Below are 22,136 nucleotides of genomic sequence, written 5' to 3'. Positions count from 1 at the left end.
TCTGTCTCTGTCACTCCCTCGCTCACTGACTCACTGACTCACTACCTCTCTCTTCTCCTCTCGCTCTCGCCAGCTATGTCTTCTAATTTTAGCTATAGAAACAATAGATGCATTTGGGTTTTGTTCGGGCATTACATAAAAACATATCAAAAGCTGAGAAATTAAGAAATAAAGAAACAAAATGTTTGGCTATATTTCGCTGGCCAGATGATTCGCTTTTCCTTTTAAGCGAAATTAAGTAATAGAGGCTTGTTGGGAAAAGTGTTAAGTGGGGGCGTGAGAAGCCCAGAGAGTGACGCCTTTGTCTTAATTACTCTATTAGCATTCACCTGTGGCGAGATGCGGAAAGAGAGCCTCAACTGTGTGTGTGAGAATCGCAGACAGAGGCACATAACTACTTCCTTAGTTTTTTTTGAGTATGAATCGATTAACTTTTTTTTATTTAGTCAGCATCTCTATCTCTCTCTGTCTGACTCCATCTCTCTCTTTCTCAACAACAATTGGAAATGTTGAAGATGTTTCTTGGACATGAGAAGCGCAGCGAGCGGCGCAAACGTTTCTTCAGCTCCAACAACTCACTCTATTAGCTAGTACTTGTGCCTGGGCCTCGCCCCCTCTCCACATATGACTTCATAGCGCTGATTAACAACAATAACTGTAATAACAAGCATCGACATTAACTTTATTTTTCTTTTTGTTGTTGCTCTTGCTCACATTTCACGCACTCACGTTTTTCAATGCAATGCTTACACACACATTACAAAAAAAAAAAAAAAAGCCGCAAAAGCCGCAAGAGGCTTCGTTTCTACCTCGCTCCCGCGCTGCCTCTTGTGCTGCACGTTTAATGATCAGAGCTTGAAATACTCTTGCTCTCTGTGTGTGAGTATGTTAGCTATGTGATGCACTATACAGCGCTATGTTGAATGATTGACTGACTGACTGTCTTGCTGATTGAAGTGAAACTTAGTCCTGGCTTAGCTGTCTGTGATTGACTGATTGATTGACTGCCTGATATTAATTGATTGACTGATGGACTAACTAATTGTGGCACATGTTAATATTGATTGACTGGTAGGATGATTGGATTGAATGGAAGTTTCAATGTCTGACTGAATAAACTGTTTGGCATATCAGCTTTGGTTGAGTTACTGATGTTGATTGATTTCAATTGATTGATGGATAAAAAAAACTATAAGTATATTGATTGATTGCCTACTTGATTGATTGCCCTTTTAACGAACTGGGTAGTGCTTATTGCTGATCTGGTTGATAGAGCTTATTGATTGCTTGACCTACTAATTGCTTGGCTAGTTAACTAAGAGACTCTGACAGTCAAAGCCAATCCACGCATTAGTTAACCAAACCTTGCATAAATTTACATTAAAGGGTATTCATGGATTTGTTGCTCAAGTGGATATCTTCTCTTATCTGTGACTCTCCTTAAAAAAGTCATGTTTTAATTTTTCAGCATAAACAATTATATAAAATATAAATAAGCAAAGCAAGAAAAAACGTATGTGAAATACTTTTCGCGCGTACTTAATCATTTCGAGACCAATGACAAATTATCTCAATGATTCGCATACAAATACGTGACAATAAAATACCCTGTGATAAACTAAAAGAATTTAGTAAATAGCAGTTTTAGTTGAATGACTGATGTGCTTGATTGAATGATTCGCAAATTGAATGGTCGATCGATGGTTGAGTCAGTTCTGATTATTGAATGATTAACAAGTGGATTGATGATGATGAGAACTATGCCCATAAGTAGATTGATTGACAAATTTTGTGATTGAATGACTAATTGAAACTGATTGAAAACATATTCAGTTTGAATTGGGTTGCATGAAGCCGTAATAAACGTCATTTATACCCTATAATTTCCAACTATTAATTGGTTCAGGGTATATGCGAAGCAGTTAGTTTTGCTTTCAGGAATCGCTGCCCAAAATTCGTGCGAATCTCTTGAAGAAAACGAAGAAGCTACAAAACATATTGCGCAAGTGGTTAGCAGTGAATGCGGAATGTGGGATGACCTTTTGCATAGTTCGAATCTGAAGTTCACGTCTTGTTCTGCCTCTGGCTCTGGCGCTGCCGCTGCCGCTGCCGCTGCCGCTGCCTTTGCATTTGCGTAACGTGGATGCGGCTTGAGCTGGGCTGCAACGGAATGATATACACATATACATATATAAGTCAAGGGTTCAAAGCAATAAATTGCCTTGGGCTCTCGGCTCACACATTTTAGAGATCCAAATGTGCTTTGTTTTGAGTTTTAAGATATAAAACTAAATATAAGTTAAGACTTTCGACAATCTAAGGAGGCTGGAGAGTCCAGTCAGACATTCAAGGGGAGAACCTAACCAGTTGAACAGATTTAGTTCAGTTTATATTCGGACTAGAGAGAGTTTAGACCTATTGCTTCAAATTGTATAAAAAGTTGTTATATATTCACAAGAACTCAACACAGCGTCCCCCAATCACTAGTACTCTAGTATGGGAGCGCTTAACTTATATATATGATATTTATAAAATATAAAAATATTCTCGAAATGAGCAAGGATTTGCTCAATTCCAATAGTTTCAGTTCAGCTTGTTGATTCGGTTCGAACCGAACTTTTATCTCGTCTTTCCTTTCCTTTGCAGTTTGAGCGGTTAAGGTTATCTTCTCTCAGCTCAAGGAAATTGTGGCTCATCTGGATTTAGGGTTTCGACTTTACTAGTTTCAGTCATGGAACGGTTCGGTTACTCAGTCATTGGCTTTCGGTTTCTGTTGGACCGAGGTGTGGCTGGCAATGAAGTTTAATGCGTTGCATTTGCCTAGCATGAGTAATGCTCTTTAATAAGTTGACAATCACAGCGAGACATAGATAGTAAATGTATAGGTATATGTGTATGCACGTGCATAAAGATGTGGCATCTAATGCAGTGTCGAGCTAATTTACGATGCATTAACGATAAGTTGCGTTGATTTCTTTTAATGACCTACGCCTCGGATTACTGCTCTGCGCGGAACTTTGACCGAGAGATCATTAAAGGCTAGCTCAAAAGGCGGTAATTTATATGGCATATTAGCGAGATGAACAAGCTGAACGACCAACGGATACCCTGTAAACTATAATAAAGTAAAAAGCGAAACAAGGGCAGTTGAGAAGGGGCTACAGAGATGGAGAAGAATGAATGGAGTTTTGAAGAGCTCTTATGTAATATATTTTAATAGTGGTTGCATTGAAGGTTTTTAGCTGTCAATAGGTTCAATTAGAGTTACATATTCATCTAGAGAGGCAAAGTAAATTATATTGGAAGTTTTCATGGATGCTTCTTGGAAGTGCTTACAGAGTTTCAGTCAGAAGATTTTTCTTTTATGATTTTTGTAGATGCAGATCCTATTTTAATTTCAGCTCGAATAGCATTTATCTGCTCGCATATGCCCTGATCAGTTTTTTATTGCTGCAGGGTATCGAAAAGTGCAAAATGTTTGCGCAATTTTAATTGGAAATTAAAAAGTCGGCATAAATTTTCGTGACTATGAACGCTGAGTCGCAGTCGCAGTCGCAGTCCTCAGCAATCATGTCCCATATCTTAAATCGTCAGAGTCAATGCCAAATGCATGCCATGCCACGCCCACATTATAAACTTTTACTTTGAACTTTGACAAAAAGCGAACAGAAAAAGCAAACGGGGGGCTAGGCCCCAGCTGGAGGTTAGAGACATGCGTGTGCGATCCCCTCCCCGCACAGCGTCCAGTTGGCCAGTTTCTGTGTGTGTGTGTGTGTGTGTCTTTTTTGTACATTGGCAAATTTGTTTTTAATTTGATTTCTGGTCACCAAGCTGAGCTGCGACTGCGACGCCAACTGCGACTTCATCTCCAGCTGCCATCTTCAGCTGCAGCGCGATTCCTCCTCGTTTGAGTCATTCAACTCGCGAGCGCAACTTTCATATAAAGCAATAGAGAAGACCTAGACTCGCAATTTACTTTCTTTACACACAGACAGACACACACACACACCCATACACACACAGACAGACCGACAAGCACACGCGAGAGTTTCCTCCGAAAGAAGCAGGTGAGGGGCGTGGTCAGCCGCGGGGGCGTCCATGGTAAAAGGAGCTTTCGTTGTTGCTCTTTTTTTTTTTGGTTTTTGTTTTGGTTTTGTTTTTGGGTGGGTGAAACCGATATTAGCTGAGCGGAATTGTTAATTAACGCGTACGACATATGTTAATACTACGCAAAGGTCTCTTTGATTTCTGCTTTTGTTTATGTGTCTTGGCGAAACGGTCCAAGCCGGAAAGGCGAATGACGGATGTGCATACAATGCGCGATGATGGCATAAACTTTGAGAGAGAGAGAGAGAGAGAAGTGGCTGGAGAGTAGGAGGAGAGAATGGATGACTAATGCTGAAGAGAAATTCGTTAAATTAGTTATCGATATCATACCGATGACACTGGTTGCAATGAGTCGAAATGTGTGACATAGGGCAGAAACAATAATCGATAGATCGAAAGCAAAGGTCATCTTGAGCATCTGATTTATCCATAGCTGTTATCGATAATCGATAAATTAGACCACAATCCAAAGACTTTAAAGACTCTTGCTCTATATGACTCTTTCTCTTACTATCTATCTTTGTCGTCATATGTATTCGATCTGTATATCGTAAATATCGTTCTTCTTTACTTTTTTCTCACACACACAAGTTCGTTGTCCAAGTCTTTTGTTGTTTAACCGGCTCGTTGCCCCTAAGACATTTCATAAATATATTTTTTTTATTTGTGTTGCCTATAATTGACAGGCGCATTTCATCAGTCTGTCAATCTGTCGTTCTGCTGCTCAATCAGTCAGTCGCCCAAACTGTGCGACCCGCTCACACACAGCCACAGCTAAGCTCTTGAAGCGCGGCAGACAGACTTCTTTTACTGCTGCAAGCACTTGTAATGCAAGCCATGTCTCTGTCTTTCTCTCTCTCTGGCTGGCTGTTTGGTCGACGCGCGCTGTAAACGAAACAAAATATTATTTTGGTGTCTTTATTTCCACATTTCGCTTCAATTTCTTCAGCTAGAATATCAAAAGGTTTTTTTGGTTTTGAGGGCGACTCTTGTTTTGGAGAGGCTTTCTAGTGAAATTGAAAACACATTTTAATAACATGCCAAAATTGAAATGCAAAGACAACACCAACAACAACAACAACAACTACAGCAACAAAAGTTGTTGACAAAATTTCACTTTCAACAAAAAATCAAGTGAATCTTTCAATTGGAATTGGGAATTGGTATCGGAATTTAAGACAGAGAGAGGGTGACAGAGGGAGAGGGAGAGGGAGAAGGAGGGAGATGAGCTGCGTTAAGTTGAGTTAAGTGCGGCGTCTCTGATAACACACTTTTTTCGTCAGAGGGGCGTGGCAAGCAACAACAACAATAAAAGTTATAGAAAATTTTGATTAGCCGGAATTGGCTTTCAGCTTTGGGATAGAAGAAGGCGTAGCTCAGCTAATGAAAGTGTTTTTTCTTTTCATTATTTCGAAAACAAACGAGATATAATTGAAGCACTCTTTATTTCCATTCCCACATATATACCCTGTAACCGTAGAAAGGGGTGGGTAGTGCAGCGATGCAGAGCTCTGACCGTCTCTCTCTTGATTTGAATCTTTTACCACTTATTAATACAGGGTATTTAACAGTCGATCATACATTAAATGTGCCAAAACTGCAAACACAAATGAATACAGAGTATTAAATAGGCGAGCAGGCATTTTGTATATCACAATTATAACTAGATCAATATACGAGGCATTTTACGGTCGAGCTTTATTCAGATATTTGGATATTTAAGAGGTGCTCGACTTCTGGGCGCCCAAAAAATTTTCACGTTTTCTTAGGCAATGGAAAATGTTGTTCGTATGAGGTAATTAGGCAAAGTTTCGATTAAGATCTCAATGACTTTTTACGTTGTGCGCAATGATTTGGCTGTAAGACACAGAAAGAGCGAGACAGCAGGCGTAGGAGACACAGAAAGAGAGAGAGAGAGAGAGAGTGAGAGAGTGACGGAGATAGAGAGAGAAAGAGTTTCTGCCTTATCTATATGCATTAAAAGTAAATCTAAATCAATTTTTTGTATTCGCCTTCTATATAATTACAGCCAAAGATACAGAGATAACGTCTAGATGCCTAACCTGATGACTATGCTAAGAGGTAAGTCCAGCAAGTTCGTTGCCTAAGTCTTTCGTTTCAGCTTTATGAACCACGAGGCGTAATGCCTCAATGAATTGCCAAAAAATCAAATATAGATGTATGTATATGTATATAACTATATATTTATAAATATATATACATATATATGTATATAACTATATATTTATAAATATATATACATATATGTCGAGGAGACATTGACAGCGATTTAAAGAAGTAGCGTTACATAAAGTCCAGCCAACATGACACGCTTTTCAGTATATTTTTTTTAAAACCGTTATTGCTCTAACCATACTTATCGAAATACTCTTAAACAAACGGTATTAGTGAGTAGTATGTGCCGTATGACTGCTTTTGGCGTCTTTCAAGTTGAAAATTGTAACTCATCTGTTTTATTTGTATTACTACATCAGTGCGCTAGGGTATACCGTGAGTGTTGGCGCCCTTAGTAATTAGGAAAGGGTATATATATGCCATACACTAAGTGGGTTATAAGAGGCTATAGTTAAAGGAGAGTATATAAGTATATAGTGTAGAATATGAGTATATGCGGGGTGCATTAGTTGAGTAGAGTAGCTTAGGATAAGGTACTACTATTGCATTTTGGTGTTTTACTATCCTCTACAGAGAGTAATTTTTATATCATAAATAGTAGGGTATAGCATGGGTAAGGGTATGCCTGGATATAGCTTGAATAGGACGCTCCTGCACTGCTGTAGTATAGCAGAAACTATAGTAAGGTGTCGTATTTGTCGTATTATTTTCTGGTGTCTCACTATTCTCTTTCTCTCTCTCTCTCTCACTAATATTATTTGCTTTTCCTTTTTTTATTGCTTTTGTGTGACAGACTTTGAAATATTTGTAAGCCCATTCCGTTTGGGGCCTTTCGTTTGGACAGCGACCTTAAATCGTTTTTGACTTTGACTTCAATTGGCGAGCCGCAATATATTTTATTATTATTATTATTATTATACTTGTTGGTGTTTTTCTTTCTTCTTCGTCTCTTTGCTCAAGCTAATTAAGCTATTTGGACTTGTTGTTTGATTGTTTGTTCAGTCATGCATTGCAGAAGTCGCTAATTCTCAGCTAAAATAAACCCGAAATATGTAATTTGAAATTTTATGTGGGACTCAATTCAATCTAGCTTTGCTCGAACTTCTTTCACTTCATCTACAGGTCTAAATATTTATAAGAGCTCGTTGGTTTGCCCAATACACTATGTTGATTGATGTTACGTCATCCTCTGATATAGAGGATGTCCTCTAGTCGTTCACTGCACACTCAATTCCGTTTATATGTCTCTCTTTGCTGCTTGAAATATGATTAAAAAAAATATTGCAACTTATTTGTAGATCCATTCTATGCAAAAACCCATTAGCTGTTCAAGCTAACCTCAAGCGTCAAGTTCTTGCCATTTCTCGAGAATATGTTTTACATTTTAGTATAGCCATATCTTCTACAGCAATAGCAACTCGTAACGACCTTCACAAAAACTAAAACAAAACCAAAAAACATAACTGAAAGTGGTGCCAAAAGTGAAAAAAAATGAAGAAAAACCAAACCAAAAAACTTTTTAGCTTTTTGACCTTCGAATCACGCAATTAGTTTTCTCACTCTCTATATACATATGTATATACATTGACTTAAGCCATTTGAAGGGGCTTAAGTTGATGTGAACATTTATATTTATCTATATAGATAGATAGATGATACGATATGATGCATCCCTCTCCTCCATGTCCTCCAAGCCTTCTAAAAAATAAAAAGCCAAAATAAGATAGCAAGTGCTTCAATGATTAAGTTGAAGTACTTATTGTGCCACCCACAAAGCGAGATGCCAAAAAACTAGCTCAGAAAAATAAAGTTTGACAGTGCGCACAAGTTGCAGCGGCGCAGGCAGAGGCGTAGGCGTAGGCAGCGTTAGCAGAGTCAAAACAGCGACCGAAAAAGCAACAAAGACACCGGCAAAAACAGTGACAGAAGCAGCAAAAATATTGTAAGCAGCAGCAAACTAAGCAAAGACAGCGACAAAAGTAGTGTAAGAAGCAGCAGCAGAGCAAAAGAAGCAGCTGCAGTGGCAGAGACAGAAGCAAAAGCAACAGAAGCAAACGCAGCAGAGGCAGAGATACCAAAAGCACAAGCAGCAGCAGAGACTGCCGAGCAAAAGCAAAAGCAGAGGCAACAGTAAAAACAACATCAGCAGCAGCAGCAGAGACAGCAAAGGCAGAGGCAAAAGCAAAAGAAGCAGCAGTGGCGGCAGAGCCAGCTCAGCTCAAAGCAGCAGCAGAAGAAGTGACAAACCGCTACTTTGCGCTCTCTGCCAATTGCACAAGGCGCTTGTTCGCTCTCTCAGCTGCAGGCGCGCTCTTCAGCGCTTGCAGGCGCTCTCTCAGCTGTGCGCGTGCTCTCTCCCTCTTTGTTGCTCTGGCTTATGTTGGGCACCTGTCGCGGCAAGTTTGTCAACGAAGCCGGCGTCGCTGTCGGCGCCAACGCCGCTGCCACTAGAGCTAAGCTCAGCTTTGCGCCGTGCTGGGCACGTCGCGATTTTTCAATGCGTTCCGAACCGCCGATAAGAACGCACGCGAGCGAATGAACGTACCGAAGAAGCGAGATAGCATAAAGAAAAGTATTCAATAAATTCAATAATTGAAACGCGCGCGCGTGTTAAATATTATACCACTCTTTTTTTTTTCGTTCGTTTTTGTTTGTTTTTTGCTAGAAATTAATTATTTCTATATAAATATACATATATGAATATAATTGTTTGAAGAAAAAGTTTCCCAAAGTTTTTTTTTGTGCACTGGAAAGAAAATTGCGGCCTTTGTTTTTGGCCTAGTTAATCACTGAAAACTATTTCCACTGTGTCATGTGACAGTTCTCAACGCCAGGTGTCGCACCACATGCATCAAAATGTCAGCGAAAAATCAGATCAACGTCTTCATGGAGAAGTTCAATACGGTGAGTGAGAGGGCGATAAAGGAATTCAAAGAAGTACAAAAAGGAATCGAAAAAGTTGTCGATGTAGACTATATAGATAAATATATTGAGGCCGATTCTGTGGAAATATATTCCTGAGATTTGTTCAGATTCAGACCAATTCGTTTCGTTTCGTTTTGTTTAAAAAACTATATGAGATTTCAAGAGTATACGCTATATGTATCTATTAGATAGTATGATGATCTAAAGTACTATTTCGGTAGTACTTTGAATTCTATTTGTAGTAGCTAATCTCCCAAAAAGATATAATATAATAATAATAATAGCATATATCTGGATCATTTCAAAATTAGAAATTAGTCTCCATCAGATATGTCTATATCTGCGTAGTCTTAGTGTAACAGTCCTTCTATAGGTTTCTTTGGGAAAAAACAAGAAATCTCTGGGGAGATGAAAAGTTGATCAATCCACAATATTACCAAACAAATTTTAAAGTGTTTTTTCTATAAGTTTATTCGAGTAAAAATTTTGCAATATAATGAAGCTGAACTAACAATATATATAGATAAAATTTCTTCGGTCTAACGCAATTTTATATTTGGAATAAACAAGATAAGATATGCCTTTAATCTCCAAATCTGTGGGATTTTTCTAGATCAAAGAAAAATGAGCGTGATATGCTTCATCAAGTGATGAGCGTGTATATAGATTTCGAGGAATAAAGACATACTCAGGTAGAGTAGACTTATATCAACTGCATGTAGCTTAGTAGGCAAATAGGAAATAATCTACTCAATCAACAACAAAAGTCTTTTTAAGCAACTCCATAAATCGGTTAAATCATAGATATACATTCCCATCACCATTGTACGGACTATCCCTGCCCTACATGTTTGACTAATTCTCAATTTAGCAAATTTAAGTTTTAAACCACTAAAAGGTTTGAATTAAAAGCTTGTTGCTTTAATTTGATGTTAAACGTTATTAAGTAAAGTCACCGAAAAGCATCAACCCATTTGGCTTCGTCAAGACTTTAATGCTCGAAATTGATTCACTTGACTCATTTCAATTCGAATGAGTAAATTTGGAATTAACTTTTACTTCAGTTCAATTCAATTCTTAATTGAAACGTTTTAAGATTCTGCAAAAGTTTTGCTTTCGCTTTGTTTTTAGCACTACAGCATTTTAGCATTTGCATTCAATGCTGCTCATCAATAAATTGTAAATTGAAATTGAAATGGAAACATTCAAATTTTGATTTGCTGCCCAACACAGACACAAAAATGAAAGTGAAATGCGCTTCAAATTAAGTGCTTGGTCTAACGATTTGTCTATCTCTCTCGCTCTCTCTTTCTCACCTCTCCCTCTCTCTCTCTCTCTGTCTGTCTATTTGGCTACTTCAATGAGCCGCAATTGAAAATGTCTGTTGAAATGCTGCGCACCGCATAATAAACGACGAGCACAAACAACAATTTAATGCAGCCGGAGCTGTGTTGCTGCTGTTGCTGTTGTTGCTTTTGTTGCCGCTGCAATAATTAATAAATATTTGCGAGGTGAGAGTTGCCCAATTGATCAAAATGCTCACGCTCGATAAGTTATCGAGCACATTCACGCATATCGAATGTGTTGCTTAAACAAGAATCCCATTTCTTCACTATTTTCAATGAGTAATTGCTGCAAATGGGTTAGCAGTGAGCGTAGAGTGGCTTCAAAAGGCTAGCAATGTGAATTCGATATGTTATCGATAACATTGTGGCATTGAGTTTGGGCTTGCAATAATTAGCACTTACTATAACAATGTCAAAATCGAGCATCAAGTTTTGTCTATGCAGCCGACGTGTGCTCGATAAGTTATCGATAACATGAATATCTGAAGATTGGAGTTATACGAACAGCAAGCGCGCGTTTCTTCAGTTTTCAGTGAGCCCTAAGAACTTCTTATCGATAAGTCATATCAGATTAAACATATCGATAGTGGTATGAGTAGAAGTAATATGTATGCCTCGCTATACGTTTCAAAATTGAACAATATAAATCGAAAATTTAAACTTGAAATCACATTTTTGTAATGGAAAATCTTTGTAGTTTGCGAATTCCACAAAGGGGGTATAAATATAAATCAAATCAGTTTATGAAATGCTGCTAGGCTATTGCCTATGGGTCAATGCCAATCACTGGCAATGGCAGCAACTGTTTAGAATAGCCAGCCAGCCGGCCAGGCTAGGTAATCAGAAGCTGACGTCACGATGCATTCAGGAATCAAATGCAACCAGTTGGCGAATCAAGCTTTTATGCAACCGAAAAACCTCACAGGAGAGAAAGCCAGGCTTGCAGGCAGACGACTAAGCTAATTGAAAGGGGGGAGCAAGTGGTGGGAGGGGCTGCGATTACGGCATTTGAATTCTAGCGCAGCTTGCGGTAGTTGACGTCACAGAACGAAAGACTGAGACAACAAACGCGAGTGTGTGTGCGTATGTGTGTGGTCGCAAACGGTTCATTTGCAAATGCCGTTAATGTGTGCAGCCAGAGTCACGGAATAAACCATCAAAATTTATTGAATTAAGCGCAACTAGTATCTGTGCAAATTGTGAATATCTGAAAATCGGCTAGGCCATGTCAGATGAAAACCCGTTTGCCTCTTAAACTTCTTCAACACAGTTGAGCACCTCAGCTGGCAAAGAGATTGTGCTGCACTAGCTGAAGTGGACGACAAGTGCTTGCAGTTGGCTCATCAACCAGTCAATGCAGTCAGTCAGTCGGTCAATCAGTCTTATCTATATGTTGTCAGGCAATCGTCAAATGATCACCGTTGGCTAGCCAGTCTGCTTGACTGGTTATTATTATTGGTCCATCAAGTTAGTTATTCTGTTAGCCAGACAGCAGTAACTTAATCAATCAGTCAATCAGTAAGTACAATCAAGGGGATCAGTTGATCAAACAGGCAATTGATTATACCGAGCCAGCTAATCAGTCAGTAATAAATCGGTCATTTAATCAGAGAATCAATCAGTCACTGAATAAATCTTTCAATCAGTTGCTCAATCAGTCAGTAAGTCAGTCGGTCATTCATCAGACAAACAATGTCTGAGTCAAGTCAATCAGTAATCATTCCTGCATTTAATCAGTCCCTGAATCAGCTAGCCCATCAGTTGGCCAGTCATCAAATCAATCTATTGTTCAACAATCAGTCAATTGGCTTATCAATCACTTATCTTTAAGCCCATCAAGTCATAAGTCAACCATCAAATTCAGTTTGTCAATCACTCGTTTATTAATCAATCTTCAGTCATCAATCACTGACACAATATTGCATTCCCCTAATCTTCACTTACGAAACAATTGCTCTCAATTCGCAATGAGCCATTAAGCAGTCAATACGGCACGCAGTCCATCAGTCACTTGGTCAACCAGGCAGTCATTCAATCAGTCAGTCAGTCAAGGTAATTCATGCTTTATTAATGCTCTGCATTTGAAATGTGAGTGCGATAACTGCAGTTTAATTGGCCTCACAGGTGTCAAGTGCATAGGGGGGGCTTTAAGTAAACAATGTTGTTTATGTACTCGCCCCTAAAAATGTCAGCCAATATATCAACTTTTGAGCACTAGGAAGTTGGTCTATAAAGTGCTTTAATGGCTAACTAAAGCAAAGCTAAACAAAGGCAACTCGTTTGATTACAACTTGATTTATGATTATGTTAACAGCTAAGCCAGCTATATTTAATATATATATCCATATTAAGAAAGAAGTTTTTTAATGAGAAACAACTTGGGCATGATTCTAGGTATGTATAGAGAACGTTTACGTCGGATGACGTCTGCAATGGGAGTTTTATTGGAATTTATCTAGAAAACTGTCAGCGAATAAGTTTGATTCGTTGATGTCAGCAGAAGGGATTTTATGGCCTTTTATTATGTTAATGTGAACAGTTATCGATGATACATATCGATAGCATATTATTGAGAGTGTGGCAGAAACGTTTACGTCTTCAGTATTTTGGCATTGGGTGTAAGATGTTACCTTGCTTTAAGTTGAGTCGATAACTTGTCGATAACATATGCAATTTAGTGGAATCGAACTACTCCAGCGATACTTCAGCCCTACTTCCTTTGAAAGCTGTCACAAACGGGAATATGTAGAAAATGGATTTGCTTATAGCTTAATAAGATAAACTTTTTATATCTGTATATATGTATCGATATACATGTATGTGTGTGGGTAGTTAACTCCCATTAAAATGCGCATTTAGCTAGCATTACGCATACGCCTCGTGGTGGCTGTGGTTTTTCACCTTGTAAGCAAAAACTAACCGCCAATGCCAAATGAAAATGCTTCCTCAACCAATATATTAGACTTTCCGATATGCTTAGATGTTTGATAAAGCTCGAAAGGAATTATTTCAAGTTCTCGTTAAGCACTTGCCGAGACTTTAGGCATTTGTTTCGCAAGGCGGCACAATTGTATTTATTTCTTACTTGAGCCATAAAAACAGTTAGCTCAGCTGGCAATCATATATATATATATATATACTTATAGCTGTAAAATCCTCCAATTATGGCATAGCTCTGACCCATATTGTAAAACGTTGACCAACTCGTTGGGTGCCAAATACGGAAGCCATATGTAAGCCTAATGAATTGAAAAGCAAAGCAAAGCAAAAAACAAACTCAAAAGCTCGAAAAACTCAAGTCTCGATAGCAAGTGAGTATGAACAACTAGAGGCTACCCTGGAGGCGCTTCACGTAGCAGACTGCTAAGGGGCAAATGTGTATAGAAGACAAAATATTATATTGTGTATACAAATTTGACAAATTAGATGCTTGGGAGTTGCCTTAGCTTAAGCTGTCAATTCCGGATTGCCTGACTCAATAATATAAAATAATTGAAAGATTTTATATAGGTTTATTTAGATTAGAAAATGTCTCTATAGGCTATAGACTATATATATATATATGTAAAGATTTGGCTTATAGCTGACACAGAGCTGAGTCAACTGTTGACAGTCTTCAATCTAATCAACATACCCTGTTTGCTTCCATGCTCAACATGGAGTGAAGCAAAGCAGAGAGAGAGAGAGAGAGAGAGAAAGAGTAAAAACGGTGAATTTGACAGCGCTGTTAAAAAGTTGTAATAATAATTTCCTGGCTGTGATTTGCATGCTGCAAGTTTTGTTAAACATACTTAATCATTGCTACTTTATGTCGCACCGCCTCACCCCACTCGACTCGTGGACCACCTACGCGACTTGACAGTCGTCCATGGGGTACTCAATTTTTATATGCTCTGGAAAATGTCTTGCGATATATGCGACCCCATAAACCATATCAGACAAAGTTGCATTTTCCTCATCTCTTATTGTGAGCAACAGCTCATGCAACACTAATTATCTTGATTCATTGAAGTCAGGCACTCGCAGAGCTACTTGACTGCATCATTTGTATGCCTTTACCTTTACCACACCTAGTAAGAGTATTTCCATTCTCTTCCTGATAGTATCATCCAGCACTTACTGTAGCTATGAATTGATATCTTGATTTTTAGATAACTGAAGTTCAGATGCCTCTTACGAACATTTCAACTAGAAGACAGATGCCATTGCCATTTCATTAGGAAACTCCGTCTAGATCTAAAGTTATTCAGCAATGAGGTTCCTAGAGTAGAGCCCACGCAGCTCAAGGTCAGTCGTTGCGTCAACTGCGCAGTTAGCAGAGTGCGCTGCTTTTTATCTGTGGCATAGCGGAATAGTCGAGCACTCTTGCTTGTAATGTAGGTATATTATTATTGTATTTGGGTATCTTCTACTCGGGCTCTCCTACACCAGATCACTCTTCTCGAAATTGTAGCCAAAGGCGCGACATCTGCGCAGCAGCTGAAGTGAAAGTCTACAAAAAAAAAAGCGATAACAGATATTTTGTGTATCTTTAACTCATTCTTTATTGTTTTATGAATTGTTCTGCTCTTGTTTTGTGTTGTTCTGCTCTGTTTTGTTAAATTTTTCGAACATTTATTTGAACAAGTGTTGATAAGCAGCCGTGACTTTTGCCTAGTGTTCTCCTCGTGTTCTTGAATTGGTAATCTCAGTGTCAAGCGTATTTGCTGAGCAAGCGGCAAACATCGTGTTTTCTTCTGTATTTAAGTTAGTTTCTTGGGGCCGAGATGCTTGAAAACGGTTAATTTCGCAATTTTAAAGTGGCCACGGAAAAAGCTGGAAAGAGTACGAGAAATGTTTAAAAATAAATGAACTGAAATGATTTGCGTATCGAACTTACCTGCCTAAACTATGTGAAAAGTTCTTTTCTCGGTGTAAAATGTAGCAAAAGTGTGTTTTTCGTTATAGAATTAAAAAAAGTCTTCATTCGTATTCAATGTCAGCTGACATTTTAAAATTGTCGATCTTTTTTTCTGTGTTTAAGTTTGTTTCTTGTCAAAGATGCTTAAAAACGATTAAGCTCGTAATTTGAAAGTGGCCACGGAAAATCTGGAGAGAGTACGAGTTATGTTTCAAAATGAATGAACTGAAATAATTTGCAAATTAAACTTACCTGCCTAAACTATGTGAAAAGTTCTTTTCTCGGTGTAAATTGTAGCAAAACTGTGTTTTTCGTTATATAATTAGAAATAGTCTTCATCTGTATTCAATGTCAGCTGACATCTGAAAATTGTTGACCTTTTTTTCTGTGTTTAAGTTTGTGTCTTGCGCGAGATGCCTAATTATCCAATTTTATTTGCTGGAAAGAGTATGAGCTATGTGTCAAAATAAATGAACTGAAATGATTTGAAATAATTTGCGAATCAAACTTACCTGTCTGAACTATGTTTTTTTTTTTCGGTGTAAATATGTGTAATCTTCCTCAATATTCAATTAGTCAGCTGACATCTGAAAATTGTCTAACATTTTTTCTGTATTTAAGCTTGTTTTTTGCCGGAGATGCTTAATTTTGTAATTTTCACGTGGCCACGAAAATGCTAGAGAGAGCACGAGCTATGTGTCACAAGGAATGAACAGAAATAATTTGCGAATCAAACTTACCTGCCTGAACAGTTTTTTTTTTCGGTGTAAATTGTAGCAAAAGCGTGCATTTCTTTATAGAATAAGAACTAATCGGCGGTCTCCTCCTCCAAGTGGTTAGATAACATCTGAAAATTGTCGATGACAATCTGAAGCGCTACCAGCTCCTTCAAGAAGTTCTGCAAAGCGCGACGAGCCTTCTTCGACAGCCTGACTCCCCCCAACGTGCCACGTGAACGCGAAGAATTGCTGTAGTTAAACGGTGATGGACGCATTTTATCGAATTACTTTTAGCTTTTATTTCCGAAAATCGCGCGAAAAAAAAATTATTTATTTTTATATTTTTAATTATTATTTTTTCCTTTTTTTTCACAAGCTCACAATGTGCTCTAGACGAGTAGTCGATTCAGACTGAAAGTTTTTTGTTCTCTGCGCTGGGATATAGGAATTTTTTCACAGCCCACTTGGATGCGAAGGAAAATATCAATAAGTTTCCATGTTGCATGAAAATTGTTATCGATTTTTTTATGACATATACCCAATAGTTACTATGGTTGATAATTTCGTATGAGCAGCTCGCAGTGAAGTCAAAGCCTAAAATTTGCTATAGATACTTCTTAGAGCATCAGCTTTAAAATATGTTGAGTGGTCTCTCCACTAACTAATCTAATCCTCTAAAAAATTGTCAATCTGTTTTTCTGTACTTAAGTTTTTTCGCCCGAGATGCTTGAAAACGGTTAATTTCGCAATTTTAAAGTGGCCACGGAAAAAACTGGAGCGAGTACGAGTTATGTGTTAAAGTGAACGAACTGAAATAATTTGCGAATCAAACTTACCTGTCTGAACTATGTGAAGAGTTTTATTTCTGTGTAAATTATTGCAAAAGTGCGTATTTCGTTATAGAATTAGAGCTAATCTTACTCAATATTTAATTAGTCAGCTGACATTTGAAAATGGTCGATCTTTCTCTCTGTATGCAATTTTTATGTGAACACTGAAAATGCTAGAGAGAGCACGAGTTATGTGTTAAAGTGAATGAAATAATTTGCGAATCAAACTTACCTGTCTGAACTATGTTTTTTTCAGTGTAAATGTGTGTATTTGGTTATAGAATTAGAATTAGTCGGTCTGTACACTCAGTTGGTTAGATAACATCTGAAAATCGCTGATGACAATCTGAAGCGTTACCAGCTCCTTCAAGAAGTTACGCAAGGCGCGTCGAACCCTCTTCGACAGCCTGAGTCCCCTCAGTATGGCACGCGTGCGCTGACGCTCGATGCGCGAAGAATCGCTGTAGTTGGTCGGTGATGGACGCATTTTATCGAATTACTTTTAGCTTTTATTTCCGAAAACCGCACAAAACAAATTATTTTTATTTTATACTTTTCTTTTATTTATTTATTTTTTTTTGACAAGCTCACAATTTGCTCAAGACGAATAGTCGATTCAGACTGAATATTTTTTGTTCTCTGCGTTGAGATATAGTAATTTTTTCACAGCCCACTTAAATGCGAAAGAAAATATCAATAAGCTTCCATGTTGCATGAGAATTTTCTCTAGATACTTCTCAGAGCATTAGCTTTAAAATATATTGAGTGGTCTCTCCGTCTGTTATCTCTACGAGCTGGAGGCAGACTCCACTTTGGCAACCATCGGTATGTGAAGATATTACCAAATAATATTGAGCGTAGCCAAGTTTCCATGGGCTAAATCAAAGCTTTTTTGATGGCGCATAAAACTGTGATTGATTGGAATGCCAATATCTAGTGGGCAGCCAGTTGACTGTGGGGTCAAGCAGCTGGGTAAAAGTTTCGATACGAGAGGAGCACATGAAAATTGGCAACGGAGAATGGAAGTGTAAAGAGAAGAAGAAGCAGCAGCAGCAGCAGCAGCAGCAGCAGCTGTGGCAGCAATAGCATGGGCAGGTGTAGCTTAAAGATTTCACCTAACCAGCAGCAACTCGTAGAAGAAATCGCCAACTTAATTTACAGCATTCAGCGATCTATGCAATCTTCTGCTTTGTTTTGCTTTCTTGGCGCTTTTTTTTTTCTTATTTGTCGCCTTTTGAAAAAACATTTTCACTTTCGTTTTCAATCTCTACGTGTGTGTGTGTGTGTGTTTGGTTTTGGTTTTGGTTATTTTATTTTTTTTTTTTTAGCCCGGGCCAATAATCACAATAATCGTGGTAAGCGGGCAGTCAGTCAGGCCAGGCCAGGCCAAGCCAGGCCTGGGGGCTCCGCGCACAGAAAACGAAAAACTGGTTGCCAACACTTGGCCGGATGCTTGGAATTTTCGGATGCCGAACGAAAGTGAAAACACCGCCGCCAAGAAGCCAAATGAAATCAAAATGAGAAAAAAAGAGCCAAGCCAGAAAAAGAAAAAAATTGAATTTAAATAAATTACGTATGTTAATTGCGCAGCCGGTCAAGAAAAATGGTTCGCCACCAACTCCCAAAACTGAAACCGAAACTGAAACCGTTTCTGTTTTGGTTTTGGCTTTGGCTTTGGCTTTGGCTTTGCGAATTCGACTTGCGGCTTACTTGAATTAATGAGGGTCAAGACACTTGACTTGGCTTTGGCTTTCTACGCTAGCCGCCTACTTCATTATCAGCCAGATCATTATCATCCGCAGCTCGTCAGCTTTAGCAGCAGCAGCAGCAGCAGCAGCGCCAGCATCTGGCTGATTAACATCTTCATCTTTGTCAGCCCTTTTATCGGACTGATCATCATCATCATCATCATTATCATTATCATTATTGACATCTTCTGCAGCGTCACCTTCAGCTGCATCATCTTCTGCTTTATCAGCAGTTTTAGGCTTTCTACTCTTGCCGCCTGCTTCTTTATAAGCATGATCATCATTAGCATCATCGTCATCATCATCATCAGCAGCAGCAGCAGCAGCAGCAGCAGCAGCAGCAGCAGCATTATCGACACCTTGAAATTGTTGCAGGTGGCAGCGCGAACTTTTTTTGTTTCTTGTTGCAGCTACAGCTAAGGGCAGGCGTTGTATAGCTGCAGCTTAAGATATATAGGCGACTAACTGATACTCTCTAAAGTAAACAGCAAAACAATTATTGATCAGTTGAGAGTTGAGCTACTCAGGAATAAGATCTCAGTAGATCTTCTGCCCGTTGCATATTGATGCAAGGAATCATCAGACCCGCCTTGAATTCACTTTCATTCGAGAGCTGCATGCGAACAGCAGCAAAGATCGATGGTTAAGCACGTGACTTCAGTTAATGAAAGCGCATTGTTATCACACCTTATGCTATGTCGCCTCCCATCTCTCTCTCCTCTCTCTCTCGCTCTTCTGCCTCCTTCACTACTGCGCCAGCCTTGCAGGCATATAAATTGTACGTCTAGAAGCTGACAGCAATCAGCGGCCCATTTGTTAAGCTGCCCAACAGCTGACCTTCTTCTGCAGCTCCTCTGGAGTAGCCAGCTCAACATCCTGCTTGCGCGCATAACTGTTAACATACACCATATATAACAGCATTTTTTGACAGAGCTCCATGGCGTGAACTTTCTTGGGGCATTTCGCATCTGTGGTATCATTAGCTGCGCTTGGCTATGATTAATTGCGCCTGCGTTTCAGGGCAACTACTGTCAAAGGCCTTGACGTGTTTGTTAGCTAGCGACAGACTATGACACAGAGTCTATAAGAAGTCGAAACTGAAGTCAAAGTCATTTGGCCTTAGAAACCACAGTGCATTGACTAGAAGATACTCTCTCTATATGAGTTCCATGTTCTTTGGTTAATCGAGTCAGCTTCTGCTCAATCTATACTGTTAGCTATCTATGACCTGAAGATTTCTTAAAAAGAGTTTTAATATTGTTTCTATGAAGCTTTTATTGGATCTTTTTCTACAATACAGCTTTAGGACCTCCAAGAGAACTTTAAGTTTTGCAAAAACTTTATCGCTTTTATATACTTTTCGCAAGGTCTGTCATTCAATATTAATAGCTTTAAGTTTCGACAAGAGCGACTTCTTTCCTGTACACATATATCTTCCATATAGTCCAGCTCTTTTCATGCTGGCTATAAACCTGTCGGTTGCACCCCAACAGCTGTCAATATTTGTGCCTTTAACAATGTTCTACTTAATGATAAATGAGTGAGGCTTTAAGGCATTTAATGAGATAATCTTTAATAATAAGCTGGCCATTATAAATTGGATCCAAGACCACCAGACAAAAGACTTGGAGCGCAAACTTGAATGTCAATTCACTTTTCATCGTTGGTCGTCGTCGTCGTCGTTGTCGTTGTGTGTCTCTTTAATCTCAACAATTATCGCATTTAAGACTGGAAAATGATCTCATAATCAGTTTTCTATCCAGTCCAGCATCAGCACAATTAAAGGCCAATTGAACCAAGCGACTCGTTTTGTCAATTAATATTCAAAAAGAAAAAAAAAATCAAATTAAACTTGTTTTTTTTTGTTTTTGTTTTTGCCTTTACTTTTTTTCGGTACTTTTCTTAAACTTTTCTTTTCCGCTTGTTGATGCCGGCATGTACGTCGTTTCTCTCTCCCTTCCTCCCCATTTCTCTCCGTTCGTATACCCTGTAAATGTTGCAATGGAAGGGTATACTAGCTTCTGTTAATGACTGAGAGAAGAAGGCGTAGTCAAGGAACGGGCTAACGTTTCTTTATATCCGTTCATTTCGATGAATGAAGGCTTGAACTGATAGAGTATTATACTTGTAGAGTATTAGAGTATGATAGTATAATGTTCATAGAATATAAGAATAAGCATACGGAGAGTATATTAGAGTGGAGAGTATATTAGAGTGTGAAATTATAGACTATATGAGTAAAAGAAGGAGTATGCGTGTCTTGAAATACAAATTCAAAATTATCAGAGCAAGAATATTTGGTTGCCCGCTTGAGGCTTTCATATAGATAGAAGATAGAAGATGGAGATGTGAAAGCACTTTGATATATTTTATGTCTAGAGAGTATTCGATAGGGTATCTCGTAGTCGAGCACTCTCAATAATTTTTTTTTTTTGTTGACTTTGCTTTGCATTGTTTTGAATTAATAATTTATATCGATTTTTATAAGCGCCCGCGGCGCACATCAATTGATTTAACGGATTAGCATGCAGACACACACACAAACATGTGTGTGTGTGTGTGTGTGTGTATGTGAATATTTATAAACGCTTGTTGTTTTTGCTCCTTCTCCCTCCACTTTACAAGTTGATTTGCAATTTATGAAACGCGTTCAGCCAACAAGACGAAGAGACGAAAGTAAAAGTTCAATTAAATAAAGATAAATTGCACAACAATTGTTGTTGCTTGTTATTATTGTTGTTGTTTTCGTTGTTGCTGCTGCTGCTGCTGCTGCTGTTGTAGCTTGTTGCCTGTTGTTAACTCTGCTCTGGTCCAATTCCAATTCGCAGCTTAAGCCGCAGCTCAGTTTGCACTTCATGTCCATGTCTCCATTTACTTTACGTAAGCTTCAATAAAAATGCAAAAATAAATTCCAAAACAAAATTAAATAAAACAAAAAACACGTGAATATCTGCCCTAAGGTCCCCGCCCCGCATAAAATACCTCACCCATAAACTATTTGGAAATTTTTATGTGCTGAATTTAACATTTATTCGATTCTGCTCTTGTTACATGTAATATCATATCCATAGGCATTATTTCACAGCAAAGACTGCAAATCGATATTTATCGATATAATCCAATTTGGATATTTTTATGTGCTGAATTTTACATTTATTCGATTCTGCTCTTGTTACATGTAATATTATATCCATAGGCATTATTTCACAACAAACTCGCAAAATCGATATTTATCGATATAATCCAATTTGGATATTTTTATGTGCTGAATTTTACATTTATTCGATTCTGCTCTTGTTACATGTATAATCATATCCATAGGCATTATTTCACAGCAAAGACTGCAAATCGATATTTATCGATATAATCCAATTTGGATATTTTTATGTGCTGAATTTTACATTTATTCGATTCTGATCTTGTTA

The 22,136-nt window shown here is 38.3% G+C and overlaps 1 protein-coding gene and 1 long non-coding RNA gene across 9 annotated transcripts in view; one reads left to right on the top strand and one right to left on the bottom strand.

Moving 5' to 3' along the window:
• Nucleotides 1-9,023: 9,023 nt before the first annotated feature.
• The window catches only part of LOC6585667 (disheveled-associated activator of morphogenesis 1), a 33,271-nt gene continuing 20,158 nt past the window's right edge, over nucleotides 9,024-22,136 (top strand). Inside the window, exon 1 of the mRNA XM_002011259.4 lies at nucleotides 9,024-9,147. Coding sequence (XP_002011295.3) covers nucleotides 9,100-9,147 — 48 coding nt within the window. The 5' untranslated portion in view covers nucleotides 9,024-9,099. The remainder of the gene's footprint in view (nucleotides 9,148-22,136) is intronic.
• On the bottom strand, nucleotides 15,032-17,594 carry LOC26527760. Of its 8 annotated transcripts, none has more exons than XR_006356910.1 (7): nucleotides 17,196-17,593; nucleotides 16,970-17,136; nucleotides 16,155-16,905; nucleotides 15,927-16,090; nucleotides 15,667-15,868; nucleotides 15,394-15,602; nucleotides 15,032-15,329 (listed from the first exon to the last, which is right to left on the bottom strand). It is a non-coding gene; the product is annotated as an uncharacterized LOC26527760 (long non-coding RNA). The 8 variants fall into 8 exon arrangements; XR_006356909.1 differs by having other exon boundaries at nucleotides 15,667-15,852; XR_006356911.1 differs by having other exon boundaries at nucleotides 15,667-15,831.

The sequence above is a fragment of the Drosophila mojavensis genome, unplaced genomic scaffold (genome assembly GCF_018153725.1).
Source record: "Drosophila mojavensis isolate 15081-1352.22 unplaced genomic scaffold, ASM1815372v1 contig_136, whole genome shotgun sequence".
Lineage (NCBI taxonomy): Eukaryota > Metazoa > Arthropoda > Insecta > Diptera > Drosophilidae > Drosophila > Drosophila mojavensis.
This window is presented reverse-complemented; position numbering and strand designations above follow the sequence as displayed.